We start from the raw sequence: 15,734 nt of genomic DNA, 5'->3' as shown, positions 1-15,734 counted from the left end.
ACGTATGTATCACTGACTAATCCAGTGCCAGCGTAGCCGATTACCACCAAGCTTTTAGTCCCTGCGTGAACCTTTGTGCTCCGACAGGCAGGATCTCAGGTCTCTGTTGTGAACTGACGCACGATCTCTGGCAGAGTCGCTCTCTGTGCTGGAAACACACGGCTGACTAAAAAGACAGGATATTGGATAACAAGGTTAAAACATAGGAGCGAAAATATTCCCTTATTAAACTCGGGCTGCGGGGATTTGATTTGAGCCACCTAATAGATAGTGGTTTCAAGGGAGCCCAAACAAAAGGTAACGGGCCGGTCATGCTTATGGTAGCTAATGGCAGAGTTAGAAGAAATTAGGGGATTTTTTTTCGACAGGAAATTGTACTTAAAGGCGGGTCATGGATCACCCTGCTCTTCACAGGCAGCTTCAGAAGCCGCAGAGTGAACTTCTGCTGCGGCCATTAAAAGGTCTGCGTCGGAGGAAGAGGTCAAAGCAGAAACAAAACTAATTGCATTATTTAAAAAAGAAAAAAAGGTCACGGTCAGACAAGTGGATAAACTCTTGTCTTGTGACTTTGTAACTGTAATTAAAGAAATTGAAGTTTGAAGTCAGGGCAACCCTACACATACATGCCAAAATGCACCAAACACCAACAGAACAGCTTCTCGGCTCGGATTCGACACGCGTCTGGAACTTCGTTGAAGTCATTCTGCGAGCGATGTGATGGTTTGGTGTTTTTCTTTTGATGGAAGTGGGGAAAAAAAGCTGTTTCAGGTGCTTTGTTGGGCTGCGATCAGACCTATCAATCCACAGCCAATGATCACTGATGGTTGCTATGTGTTTATTGGCATCCACTTCGCCTGAAAAGTGGTTCAGTGAGTCTAATCCATGCCAGGAAAATGTTCCTCAAGCAAAACAAATCCCCAAATTCTGCATGAATACTCCATAAATGAGTAAAAATGCTGGTCTTTCACTTGAACAGTAGAAGTCCATCTCTTCAAACCAAAACAGGCTGCATCCATATTCCACATGAAAAAGTGTGTCCATAGTCTTCCAGCTGAGCACAATCATCATCCTGGCCTGCAGATGTCCCAACAGTCTTCCTCTGTTGTCTTCAGCTGAAGAGAAACACCCTGCAGAGATACGTCTTTGAGTCCTGTCTCAACACTCCAATGCCCATATTCGATAATAAGTATGGTGGGATTTTACTGCTAAAGTATATCACCACACCTGTTTAGAGCAACCTGCCTTGTAGTGGCCTTGTTGTCTGCATAGTGATCGGTGATGGAGACGTCCTGTTGGCTAGTGTACGTGATTCACTGCTGCCCTCTAGTGGCTGTGTCAGCGTGGTGCCTCGTGTTGTTACGCTCGGGTTGCTTTAATAAGTTAGTGGAGAAATTCTTGGTAGTAATAGTGACACCATACAGATGATTCATTCATCTATCTGTGTGATCACCTCAGCCAGCATCTGAGCACATAAATGACTCTGTACTTAATATAGAATCACAATAATAATATATATATATTATATATATATATATTATATATATATATAATATATATATTATATATATATTATTATGAGTGTCATCCTAAACATTGAAACTGCTAAAAAGCCTAAAAATACACCTTTACTGTCACTTTAAATGCTGAGTGTATCGGCATACATATTGTATGTGCGTATACGTGAGACACAGTGTGTCGGCGTGTTAAGAGTCAGTTTTATTTCCTATTTAAGTATAGCTATGGTAGTTCAACATTAACTTTTAGTCTCACAATATCAGTCTGTGAAACACCACACACGCCACCTTGTTAAGGAAGTGAAAAAACGGAAGAAGCGTGCAACCCTGAGAACAGGTGAACTGATGTATTTAAGTGTGTGTGTGTGTGTGTGTGTGTGGGTGTGTGTGCCGTATTATTGAGAACAGAAAGCAAAAGTGTTTCCTACATTAAAGACTAAAGGCTTTGTATTTATCTGTTTTCTGCGTCAAAGTCTGTGCCTGAACTCGGTCAGCTACCCCTTCTTTTTATTCCACAAATACTTCTTTTTTCTATTCTGTCTTATTATTTCTTTTTGCCCTGAATAATCGACAATCTACAAACGAATAATGAATTGAATCGCAAGACGTGTTGCACGACATGGAACCTTTGTGTTGCAGTTTCTCACTTCTTTAACTGTTTCAGGAAGTGGGGGCAGTGTCACCGAAATCAGGAAACCGAGTGTTGCTATTAATACAGCTGCGCAAAGGGCTGCAGTACAGCTGGTGAGAGCTAATGTAGCCTCAGTTGACAGGAGCTCTAGTGAACTTTAGAAACCAAAAAGGACATATTTGGGCAAAAGATGCCTTCTCTGGGGTGATTTTGTGCACTTTTCAGGCTTCGCGACCATGGAGGAACCCCACTCAAGTGTTCGATCAGGTAAATACGACATATTTTCTACAGTGTAACTGTCTCTTTAGCCAGTTTCAGCTGGTGAAAATGTCTTATTTTACCCAATATGGATTAGTCTTGAAGAATGTTTTATCTTTTCTTTGGAAATATGTTTTTCTTTCATTGAACTTCCATTGACAATTCTTCTCTGAGCTCATAGAAGTAAAAAAGAGGAAGCAAGCATCTCAGCCTTCCTGTATGATTAAATGAATATGAAGGTTATTTTTGATGTTACGGGTCCAGCCTCTCTGCCCCGTCACCAGTGGAGAGCTGTGAAGAAGGGGAAATATATCCGCGTTGGGTTTCTGTCCCAGTCGTCGTGTACAGCGGTGAACTTGACCTGATTAAACACTGTAATGAGTCACACTCAATTACTCTGACCGGTGTTGACGCAGCGCCGTGTTTGCACAACTCCTCGCTGGCTCGCCGCTGGTCTATCAAAACACGTCGGACATTCACTCTTCGACCACAGTCACCTTGACATTTTCGCACCGGGACAGCTGGTTATGTTGTGGAGCATTTCCACCTGCAAACATTACCTACTTACCTAGCACTGCATCACGGAGGCCGGACACATAGGATACAACATGGCGGGTGTCGTATCGTTAGCGTAATGTTTGAGCTGATTGTGATTCACTGCACGTGGTTAGGCATGAGCAGCAGTTTTTAAGGAACTAATGAGTAATATTTTCCAGTTGCATTGCTTTTGGTGGGGCAATGCTGAATGCCCGCACTGTACATACTCATCACTCTATATTCTGCTTTTCAGCTGAACCCGAATCACCTTCAGCGCACGAGCTGTTAATTCTGCACGCGGCCGAGGCGGAGGAATGGGCGAAGTACTTGCAGCAGATCTTGAAATCCTCCAGAAAGTTCCGCAAGAGGTCCGTCGTGCTGTACGCGGTCGACCCGGCCGATCAGCTCCTCGGACATGACTTTGACTGTTTCCAGAGCTGCGAGTGCGTCGTGCTGCTCCTCACCGGGGTGATCCTGGACATGCTCTGTGACCCCGAGCTGCAGGCGGCGCTCCGGGGTCTCCTTCACCCTCCGCACAGGGTGGTGGCGCTGCTGTGCGGCGTGCTGGAGGACGACGTGCCCACGAAGTGCCTCGAGGACTGGCCGAGCTGGAGGAAGCTCTACACCGACGACGAGCCTGCTCTCTACGTTTCCACCATTCTGGAGTCCATCTCTGATAGTACGCAGAAACACATCACACTTCTTTGTTTTGTTTTGTTTTGTGCCTTTAAAGACGTCACTTTTTGTGGTGTATTTCTGAAGCCCAACAGGTTATGACTATTTAATTGTTCAGATGAAGCTGATTAGAGGCCCGAAGGGCAAAAGTAACCAATTAGAGAGCCAGTTTGAGCTGTACTCTACTCCACTGGAATAGAAGTACATTCAATGCCATACTATATCTGGTGATCAAGATCTGACAACATTAAATGTTTGAAAAACACTCATCTTCATCTCGCCTACCCTGGAACAATGTCCTGGTTAATCGGGTTGATCCACAGAACTAGCTGTTTTCAGAGAGAGGGCAGAGGGAATAGTACAGAGGGAACCGATCACCGTGTTCAAACTGCGGTTTACCAAATGTTATCAACAGCACACGTAACATCCCCCCCCCCCACGTACATCGGGTTACGGTGGTGGCAGAAGTTTCAGAGGTGAGTACCTGAAACTTCTGCATATAAAACTGAAACTATCAGCAGAGAAAGTAAACTTTCACCAACATAAAATGAGCCTTTAGCCCTCGCTGAATAATTACAGTCAGTGTATTTCGGTGACAATATAAGTAAATCATTTCTTTGTTTTTGTATTCAAAAGGCAGACGAGCGGAGGCCGAACATAGGAGCAAAGCTGTAGCTGCGGCAGAGTTGCACATCACAGCAGCCTCTTTGACGGAGGATCCCGCCACCGATGACACGGGGGAAGTGGTGTCAGACGAGCAGCAAGAACCTGTCCTGAAGGATGGAGAACCTGTCCTGAAGGACGGAGAACCTGTCCTGAAGGATGGAGAACCTGTCCTGAAGGATGAAGAACCTGTCCTGAAGGATGGAGAACCTGTCCTGGAGGATGAAGAACCAGCGAGCATGCCGAACTCAACAAGCGAGGAACTTGGTACACCCACGCACCTCACCTGTCTCACTGTCCAGCCCAGCAGAGTTCTGTGCGGGGTAAGACTGAAGTGATTACATTGCAACTCGTGTTTTATCGTCGGATGGACGATTACGTGCAGAAGTGTAGGAGATAATCTCTAAGAAGCCGTATTGATTCCAATTTCCTTTTTCTTTTTTTAAGGAGCGGGAGAAACTTTTTATCATTTTCACGCATAAAGTAGACGATCGGTCGGTACCAGAGGTGGAGTTTTCATTTGAAAATGTAGCTGCAGAAAGGGTCCCAGGCACTGTGGAGAATGAATACACTATAAGTGTCATTGCACCTGGTAAGTGTCTCCAAGTCATTTGATCTGAAGCTGTTTTTTTCTTTTTTTTTTCAGTGTTGATGGCAACATCTTGAAAACTGCAATCTGAAATGACTGTATTTTCCGTTTCTCCCCACTAGATATGCCTGCTGGAGTGGTATCACTCACCATGTACTCTGACCAATGCTGCGTCAGCCTGAGGCCGGTTACGTATTACACCAACATGGGGGAAGTCAGTCGGTATCTTGAAGATGCCGCCGATCCGGTTAACTTCATCTGCCAGGTGGGAGCCTCATGCAGAAACGTTCTCTTTTCATTTCTCATTCGGAGGCGTGTGGCCTCGTGTTTATTGTCAACAGAGATAACACCTAAACACTTTATTAGGGCAGGAGTTGTGCAACTACGAACAAAATAGGAACAAATCGTGGATACGAACAAAAATAAGAGGAAATTTGTTTTTATGTTGCTTCCTGCACGAGGCCAATTATGACATTTAACTTAACGTTGATAGCTCTCCGTGTCATGTGAGTCATTTTGTACTTTCAGGCCTTCAACTTGACGTCCAATACAACCGCATCACTGGACAAAATGCTAACTGACTCGTTCAAATCCATGATGCCCGCAACGGGTCTTCAGCTGTTTGGAATCAGACAGATTGAAGAAGACAATATGGCAGCATGTGAGTACATTTCTTCTGATTTTAGTCGAGGGCATTCCACCAAATATTTGCCCAAAGTTGGGGGGCAGATGTGCTGTTGTTGCAGCTCCGTCAGGAGAACATATCTGGAAGCATTTGACAGCATATATCTGACATCGGCGATGCCTGTTTTAGGATGGATCACGATGAAGCCTCGGAGAGTAAAAGCATATTTTAGGAGTCAACCTACCGTCGTAGGGACGGTTTTATCTGACCGCCTTTTTGTCCTTCAGATCAGCGTAACGAGGAGCTTCCCACGCTGCTCCACTTCGCCGCTAAGTACGGCCTGAAGAAGCTGACCACCATTCTCCTTCAGTGTCCCGGGGCGCTGCAGGCGTACAGCGTGATGAACAAGTCTGGAGACTACCCAAACACGCTGGCAGAGAAGAGCGGCTTCTCGGATCTCAGACAGTTCATGGACGAATTTGTTGTAAGTCCGGTGATGAGAGCTCATTTCTATGTTGTGGTCTCCAGCGATGTGTCGGATCTTTTCAGTTCTACCCTGTGACCGTCTCTCGTGTTCAAACAAATGTAGGAGACGGCAGACATGCTCAAGTCTCACATTGAGGACTCCATCCACACAGAGGAAGGGGCAGAGGTGTATGAGTGTATGACAACTAAGTCTCAAGACATCATGATGAAGTACTCGGGTTGCTCGGAGGACATATACGAGTCGATGCTGGGGATTGACCCTGAATGTGCAGAGGACCTATGTAAGATGATTTTATGTATTGTTACTAACAATTATGACGTTTACAAAAACGTACGGTTAAACAATTGCAGCTTTTTTTTTTCTTCAGATGAGGTGATGACTGCAGTAGACGAGAACCCAGAGGAAGCTATGCTGAGGAAGTTCTTCCAAGGTATACGTTTGAAGTAATGACCTTAAATAGCAGCATTTATACCATAGTATAGTGTATATAATGTAGTGTGGGTGAATGCGTTTCCTTCAGCGAAACCACATGCCAGTTTCAACCAGGACAACACTGACCACCTTGTAAGTGAGGAGGAGGAAAAGGGAAGTCATACTGACTTTGATGAAATTGAAGAAGAGGAGGATCCATACAACATCTGTCCAGAGGATATCTATGATACTGTGGATTTAAACGACAGCTTCAACCCAGCAATCCTGAACCGCCCACCGGCCCCCATCCCCAGACCCGACTCCATGGCGGATCTTGAAAATTCTCAGACCTACATCTCCAGAGGTATCGAGCCGTCTCTTTTTCTTTCCCCCCAAAAATCACATCAGATTTCATAAAGTTGCTCTCCAAGCAAAACTAGAACTAACTTCACATTTCTGACAGTATTCTCAGATAAAGCTGCGTCCCAGAGTACGATGGAGACGGGATGTCCTGCAGGTAAAGCACAGTTTGAGAATCTTTCTTTTATTTTGTAGAACTGGTTTATAATCTCATTGGTTGCATACGACCTCGGCATGATAAGAGCCAAATATAAATCTATTGATGTTGTAACATACCACCAAAGGTTAGTAGAACAGGCCTTGCACTTTACTTTACTAAGCTTTAGGCTTGAGTTCATTCTCTAGTGAACGTTACCCAACGATCGATTCCAATGTTACAATGTCTGTTGATTCAGTGCTTCAGTGTGTTAGTTCAGATATCACTCAAGAGACTATGTATGAAAAACACGATCCTTACACCTTCACTCCAATCAGTGGTGGAATGTCACTAAGTACATTTACTCAAGTACTGGACTTAAGAGCAACTTTGAGGTACTTGTGCTTTACTTGAGATTATCCACTTTATGCTACTTTATACTTCTACTCCACTACATTTGTCTCAACAGCTTTAGTTCACAGATTTAGGTTATCAATAGGAAATATAAATCAACTAATAAATCCTGATATGTTTTTACATTGTAAACTATGCAGCAGTATATAAAGTAATGTAGATTAATCCTACCTTCACCAGCTGCAACATTAAAGTGAAGACTAATTATAATCCAGTAATATAATATATATAATACTGATATACTCTTATTGTTTAATGTTGGTATTTTCAGTACATTTTGATGCTGGTTCTTTTACTGAAGTACAATTTTGAATACTTCCTCCACCACTGTATCTAATCACCCATACATGTTAACATTTGTAAACTTTTTAAATAAACACTTAACAATTTAGCCCCCAACAAGCCAACATTTCCGCCAATTTGCATAGTATTTAAGTTTTCAACATTTGTAATTGCATGTGGGCCTTATTTGCAGCATCGCCTCACTTCTCATAGTCCGTGAATAGAAGACAAAAGTTTAGTGCTTTTGCTGTGCAGCTAAAGTCAGAGAGGACAAAGGCCTTTTGCTTTTTTTTGTAGTGTAAAAGTGTAAAATGTCCCGATGTTTGATGAGTCCTCTGCTTGTGTTAAAATGACGACCTTTTGCACCCGTCCAGCTCAGCATGCGGCGGCCCCCCCCTCTCCTACTTATGACCCCTACGCTGGGATGAAGACCCCTGGACAGAGACAGCTCATATGTCTGCAGGAGAGGGTGAAGGTGGGGGAAATTACCGTGGATGAGGCCGTCCAAGATTTCAAATCCTGGCAGTTTGACCATCAGCAGAGATCGAGCTCCATACGCTATCAGCAGGTAGATCAACTATACGGACTTTGTGGTCGGTCGGGTGCTGATTCGGGCTCATGAAGGGATCTGACGTGTGTGCTGCTTTGTGTTTTTTTCAGGAAAATCTGAAGCGATTACGAGATAGCATCACCAGACGCCACAAAGAGAGAGAGAAGACCGGAAAGGAGCTTGGTAGAATCATTTGACTATTATTTGAATATTTATTCTATTCATTATGAATCAAATGGCTCTAATGCAGATGTAATATAAAGCTCCACAATGAACTGACTATAAGCGTATTTTACGGTTATGAAATGATTAATAAATGTGCAGCACACAGCGGAAAAAAATCACATCCGGCTGTTTTTAAATAAAAATGCTTGAATTGGATGTGGTCTCTCCCCTCTTAGATTATGAGATAAGTGCTCCGCTGCAGAGGAACTTATACTGGGGCCCCAATGTGACGTTAGAGTGTTCTGTGTACGAGCCGGCACCCAGAATGGTTGCTCCTCTTCCTCCTCCGGCGCCTCAGAGTATCCAGCGAGGCAGCTGGAAGACAGGAAGTACGTCCAGCACATCCAGTGAGTCCCAACGCTTGTTTGTTTTGTTTGTTCGTGGGTCAGAAGTGTAACTGAATACAGTTCACAAACTCTTCGTCAGAAAGGGTCAGAAGCACTTCTGATGAGTGCTTCAATTAGTTGGATATTTGAAACAAGTACAAGTTAGAAATAGCTAACTTCTTGAAGGTAAAAAGTTTTATACATGACAGAATGCACCATGATGACTTGATGCTTCTGGCACTCGTCACCTCACAACCACGAGACACAAATACAAAAAGGTTCAGTCAAATTAGTTTTAAACCAGCACCCCATGTGCAACACTGTGTTTGTGGTCAGAACTGTTTCTAAATAATAAGGACCTAAGTGTCGGTTCTCAGCTCTTCACATGGGTTACAACTAACTTCATGAGCTCGCGTTCCGCCCCCAAACTTTTAGCCGTACGTTGTTGGCAACATGTGCTGAGGTTAGCTCAACATGGTCAGCTACCACAGCAACAGAGAGAGAGAGAGTTGTGTACAAGATGTAGTCGAAGCCTCATGAAGCATTGAAGCTTTCCAGAAAATTTGATCCCCAAAGGGTTCATTTTGAGGCTTCATGTGCAATTTAATTCATTTAAAATTTGACAGCATAAGAGATGTTTTTCTGTTGTTTTATTGTCTATTGTGGCCTGTTGCATTGTGGGAAAGTGTTGTTTAGTTTTGGTGTTAAACAGAAGTGTTTCTTATTCTTATAATGAAAATAGTTCACCAAAATTGTGTAATTATAAAAAGTACAGAAATGTATTGTTTTTGTTCAAAAAACTGTTTGATAGTTAAAATATGTCCAAGCTGTTTTATTTTGTACTTTTCATGCATAAATTGGTGTCTTTGCGAGGGATGAAAATCATGAGATATCCAAACTGCTGTTTATTACACAGCCCATCATTTAATGTCTCACTAGTTTGTGCTTAAAACAAACGTAAAGATTTAGCAGTTATACTAACCGTCGCTGAAGGAACTCAGAAAGGCAAGCGGTGAAAATAATACTCACATGGTGGTACGACTGATAACTGCAGCTGTGAAAGCTTTGTGGTGCAAATGCTTGTATTTTCCTCTTTTTTTCATTTGCAACTTGGGAAGCAGGGAAATGAATCCTTTAAATTAAAGCCAGTGGAATAATCCAGAACTAGATAAGTAGTGGACTGAACGGACTTGACTCAAACATGTTTGTTTACGTGTTATTCCCGTGTTCTCTGGGCTCCCAGAACGCAAAGCCTTTGCCTGAATGAGACTTAAATAGCCGCGATGATTGCGGCCATCTCATTACTTGTGAGAGATATGAATGTTTTGGTTTTGGCTCCCTTACATTTTCATGTTCCCACCTCTTCTCAAAACTTTGTTTCACAACCCTGAACAAGCTGTTGCTTCCTTATTCTGTTTTATTACAGTATGACGCACAGGTTATTGTTATCTGCAGGCTATGACATTTTTTAAGCAGCCCAACATCATCGCCATTCCTTCTCTGACTGTCTTTCCCACCATCCTGATGCAATACGGGGTTTCTCACAGGGCTGGGAAACTACACGCTCTCAAACAAACAAGGCGTCAACCCTACGATCTTGACAGATGTCTTGACTTCCAAACAAGTCCTGCTCTGATGGTGCCCTAAAGATGTATTTGAGATTTTAAGATCTGTTAACACTCCCTCTATGAATACCGTTTAGAACGGCAGAAAGAACAGAGGATACAAATGGGCATGTAGTCTGGAGGAGAGTCGCTCTTATTCTAGACATTGTCTCAGATTAAAGTCACGCATTGACTCACTTATTCAAAGGCCAATTACACAACAGGCATCCTGAGAAGCCTCCAGAGAGCAAATCTGCCCGTTGATAGAAATCTGCTCTTAAATGTTCAAATGTCCCTGAAACACTTACATTGGCCCATATGGCCCGTATCATGCTTTTTTTTTTTTATGGAAAACTTGCTTCAAACTAAAAGAAAAATGATCAAAAGTAAAAATAAATATGTGGACAAAGTTTGAGGAATTTGCTGAAGCTCCCCGATAGCTCATGCCTGCAGACATGTTACACAACTGTAACATCTTTGTTGTGAGACTCAAACGGGTATTTATATCCACATTTGGTGGTCATACAGCATCTTTCACCACAAGCACTGACCTCGTTGAAACTCGTAATCACGTGTTTTCTTACCACATTAAGCCTTTTTCTTTTCTCTCTCGTTACATCAGGTACTGAGAGCAACAGACTCAGCACTCACAGCACCTTCAGCTACAGCAGCGGGACAGAGCCTGACTTTGAGGTGAACAATCTTCCAAAAAGACTCTTTTTAACATCAGAAAGTGTGTCACTGCAGGGCTTTTATTGCTGCATTGGTGTTTGGAAACTAAACTCTACTTTCTCTTGTGGCGCTGCACGTGTGTGACCCTGTCAGTAACATGCCTGACATGACTAAATGTGCAACAGAGAGGTGGACAGAAAGTCTGGTCTTTAGTTCTGTAGTCACTACTTCAGTCCCTCATTTCCTAAAACGACTTACAAGTACAGATGTACTTGTAGTTTAAAAGTTATTAAAATACTCACTCTGCAAGACCCAAGTTTTTTTCTTTCTTGTGAAATCTTTTACGCTCGGCACGCATAGCTCAGTGGTTTCTCAGAAATCACCAGAGTGCAATAAGAACTGTGGGGGGTTTCTGAGGATTTACATTTTGACTCTATTTTAAACCCCCAACTCTTATCGCAGGAGTCTTTTATCTGTTGTGGTCAGATAGGCCGGCAACCAACACATATTTTCTTTATTCATTAATTCATCTTTCATATTGTTTTGATACAAATATCATCAAAATGTCTTTAAGCTAGTAATAATAATGATAATACCCAATGATATAGTACAGAAAATACTTTGTTGTCTACTTTTCGAGTCCAAAAGTCAGAAGTTATTCTTTGGTTTGCATGTGCAAAATCTGCTATTAAAAAGGGTATTTTGACTCACATCATATGACATCCAGGCAGGACAGAGTCAAACTCATTTACATAAAAACCCTACATTAGAAGAAGCAGCTGGTACTCGATGGGGAGGACATGGTTCAGTAAATGTGTGCTGTGGTAGCCAGCTGGCTTCAAAAAAAGTGTCTGTTCTTACTAATTCACATATTTTTTGGCAACAGGGCCAAACGGTTTCCTACAGACTTTGATCACCAGTGCAGCTCAAACTCGCGGCCCTTTGCTGAGTGTCATCCCCCTCTCCCCCACCCGTTCTCCATTAATCCAGTAATTGATTAATCGGCTAATTGTTTCAGCTTTAAAGGTGGAGTGTCGTGGAAGGTTGGTCTTATCAAAATGTGTTTGTTTTTTTCAAAAGGACACAATAGATGCTCCTCCTCCACGTCCTCCGCGGCCGTCTGCTGCTTCACCCAGGATTCCTCCACGGGTCCCGGAAAGGTCAGTCTGAAGACCAGTGATTGAGTTTACTGACGTTGCAATGCAGACCAGTATTGAACAATATAGCTCGATACAATTGTATATGAAACGATAAGATGTAGCAAATATATTGTATTGCAACGTGTCAGTGCTGCAGGGATGATGTGTTTTTGTACGCCATCAATTTTTGCATAAACATCTCACTGGTTCCCTTGTGAAAAATGTAGGATATTGCAAAAAATACGCTCTGTGGCAAACAAACGTTTATGATACCTATACATTTTTGTTCTGTAAGATACTCTTCACAAATGAATGCAATTGGCAGGAGTAAACAGCTAACGTTGCTAACCCATTGCTGGGTTTCAAGACTCATTAAGAGTAGAAGTGTGAAGGTGTGACAGAAACAAACAGAGAGACCAATATAGAAGCTAAAGGCAGCATTTACAATAAATGATAAAGAGGAAATGCTCACCCACCAGAAATGCTCACCCACCAGTGATTCACAAGTGAAGGAAGGAAGCCATACGCGAGACAGCGATAAAGCTTTTGATGTTCATGATGTGAAAAGATATAATTATCTACACAGAGGCGAGAGAGCACACACTGACAACATTTGAAAATGAAAGCTCACATTAAAGTGATGCTAAAAGTGGTTTGATTGTTAACTATAACTGAATTCCTGTGACTTTCGCTGCAACAAACTCTGCAGTGTGGTGATCTTAAATGATAGAGGTGTTAGTATCTCTTTAAGAAGTGTGATAAATGTGTGTACTGCTGCAAACCAGGTGTAAACTGATACACTTTTAACGTTACATCTGCAGTAACAAAACAAACGCAGTTTGTCACTTACCGAATGCTGTTCACTTAAAGAGAAAGTCCATCCTCCTTTCTTTGTTGACAAAGAGTTTAATCCCAGTACATCATTTCAGTTCCAGTAAGAAGTCCTTCTCGATTCATGGACGCCAGTGACAGTCGAGCCTCCCCAGTTGTATTTCGCCGGTCTGCGGCGGCCGGTTTGCAGCGGGGCCAGGATCCCACCTCCACCGGCGTGCGGACCGGCCGCGGACCGCAGTTGTGGAGCTCCGTTTCTCTGCGAACGTGTTCGTTGATCTGTAGATCCACTCGGGTTTCTCCTAAAGTTTTCAAAAGCACCGTAGCGTCCTGCCGTGCTATGGCACCAGGACGCTCAGTGAAAATGAAACACATTCCCAGCCATAAAGTGCGCTGTCAGCCAGGAACACCGTTCATAAAAATAAATAAACTACACAAAGCAAAACCCTAAAAATGTTATAATTTCTTCCATATCTTTCAATTTGAACTCTTACTACTCCAACTAACTTCTGCCAGCTTCCTTAAATTTCACATTAGTCACGCGCTGGCCCACTGACCAATCACGGCGCACGTTAATGCAGACGTACTTAGCAGGCTACCTGGGTAGCATCGGCACGTCAAAGAATACGCCCAACATGTCAAACTAAAGATCTGATTGGTTGAAGACTATGACAATCAACAATATCGTCCCCATTTACCTAAACTTCAAAGGCTCTCTAGCGTGCATCAGGCCTCTCTTACATAGAGACATAGGGGCTGAATCTGATTGGATAAAAGCTCTCCTTAAAACAAGCTGCACTGGAAGCAGAGCAACAGAGGAAGACAGGATCTGTGCAATGAGAAAATAAGATAATGGGAAAAAAATGTAGTGTATTTGTGAAAAATGATGAAATCATAAAATAGCTATGACTTTGTGATTCTGTTTAGGCCGGCAGAGAAGGCTGAGCTGGCTCTGACGGCCCGCCACTGGGTTTCAGTTCAAACTCTCAGATTTGTTCAAATGGATGTGAAAACTGAAAGAACGCATTTTGTTTGTGGAGACGTTGCTCTTCCTCTCGTAACATCGAAGAAAGACCGAGTATCTGCATTTTTAGGTATTGTGTAGGTTCTAATTCGGTGTCATTTGGATGTAACAATAGTTTTGAAGTCTGGATGTATCTGTTGCTATTTGTGTGTGTGTGTGTGTGTGTGTGTGTGTGTGTCTTTTTTAAAAGGATAATCAGGAATTGAAAGTCACAGTTCACCCACCCTTTACTGTATTTCTACGACTGCACCAGTCGATGACCTTACAGCACTGTCTGTTTCTCGTAGGGTGCCGGAGAAGCATGAGCGCTACATATCCTGCCCGACTCGAGCACTTCCTCAAAGACCCACCCAGAGACAGCCAAACTCAGCCCCTCCCATACCTCGACGCCTGCGCTGATCGACACATGTCTGCTTCTGCTGGGTTTAGTTTCTAAAGTTATGATTATTTTAAGAGGGATGGAGGAGTCAGAGAGACGGTGTGTTTCTCTGTAAACAACCATCAAGATATGCATCTATACATAGGAATATATGTATGTTTTTTGCTTTTATAAATTGTTTTGCATCTTTCAATGTGTGTGTATGTGTGTGTGTGTGTGGGGGGGGGGGGGGGGGGGGAGTGAGTCTGTGATATTCAGTGTTGTGGTATGTTGTTACTGTAAAAACAATGCTTTACCTCTACAAACCATGGGACATTTAAAGATTTTACTGTTGCAACCTTAAGTTTGATGTGTTGGAGAAAAGGGGAAATAATTGGTTTGGTAATTGAAATCTTAATTCTGATATTTAAACATAGTTGGTAGTGGGTGTCCTGTTCACTGAGCCAATGACTTTCAGTTCACCAGAACAAAAATAATATTCCTTTTTATAATTATGCTAGTACTTAATTGCAAGTTGATTTGACATTATATTGTACTTGTTTTACCTCAAATGATGTCACTGTTATGCTTCTTAAAGAACTTACAGTTTGGTTGTGATATTTGTATAGCTTTCTAAACTTGGAGAATTCATACATGGATGATGAAATAACCTTTAGGAGGTCAGTTTTATTGTACATCAGACTTCTGAATTTCATCATGAAATATAAAAAATATGTTCCTTTTATTCAGTTGAATGTGTTCTTCTTTTATTAATTGGCTCCTTTGCAACCAGTATTGTTTTTTTCTCATGCAGTGTGAGGTTTGGTCACTTGATGGCGCTCCATATTCTCTTTTTGGATTCCACGAACATTTAACATGTATGTGACAACTTTTTTCCAAGTAGATTTGTAAGCACACAGCGATTTAATGAAATTACAAATGACTTCACTGCTATGAATATGAATGAATCCTCCTGCCTGCTAAATGTGTCCGCTCTAAAGCTCTGGGAGGAGAGACACAGGTATAAAGTGTGAGAGAGCGTAGCCAGCTGGGACTTCCGGTCAACACTTTCAAAGTAAAACTACCGATAAATGCACAGTATCGTAGTGAAACAGTAAAAGTATGCTTTAAATTAAAGGTTATTTATTTAATCATTCACTGTATACATTTGTGATTCATAACCCAATGCATTGGAATTCTGCAATGTGATGTCATGATCATCATGCACTTCATTAGGAGTTTCAATGCATTTGTTTAGACCCCAGCTGTCAAACACATTCAACTTAAGTTTTTAATAGCTAAATCTATATGTATTTTTGGTTCCTAAAAAATGTATGTATTTATAGTTGTTTTATGAGGACAAATATACTTTTGAAGCTGTGCTTATCAATATTTTCATATTAACAATGGTTCAAGTGACTCT

At 42.2% G+C, this 15,734-nt stretch overlaps 1 protein-coding gene across 1 annotated transcript; it reads left to right on the top strand.

The window, feature by feature from the left end:
* The first annotated feature begins 2,318 nt into the window (after positions 1-2,318).
* pik3ap1 (phosphoinositide-3-kinase adaptor protein 1) lies at positions 2,319-14,527 on the top strand. Its single transcript, XM_079168593.1, has 17 exons — positions 2,319-2,412; positions 3,194-3,619; positions 4,252-4,601; positions 4,726-4,870; positions 4,990-5,132; positions 5,396-5,528; positions 5,780-5,976; positions 6,082-6,259; positions 6,347-6,409; positions 6,500-6,754; positions 6,854-6,907; positions 7,957-8,150; positions 8,243-8,315; positions 8,534-8,704; positions 10,910-10,980; positions 12,040-12,119; positions 14,241-14,527. The coding sequence occupies exons 1-17, from the start codon at positions 2,382-2,384 to the stop codon at positions 14,350-14,352; spliced, it is 2,676 nt and encodes an 891-aa protein (XP_079024719.1). The 5' UTR covers positions 2,319-2,381; the 3' UTR covers positions 14,353-14,527.
* The last annotated feature ends 1,207 nt before the right edge of the window (positions 14,528-15,734 follow it).

Source organism: Pholis gunnellus (assembly GCF_910591455.1).
Source record: "Pholis gunnellus genome assembly, chromosome: 11".
In the NCBI taxonomy this organism is placed as follows: Eukaryota; Metazoa; Chordata; class Actinopteri; order Perciformes; family Pholidae; genus Pholis; species Pholis gunnellus.
Note: the sequence above shows the minus strand (reverse complement) of the source record. Positions and strands in the feature narration are given on the sequence as shown.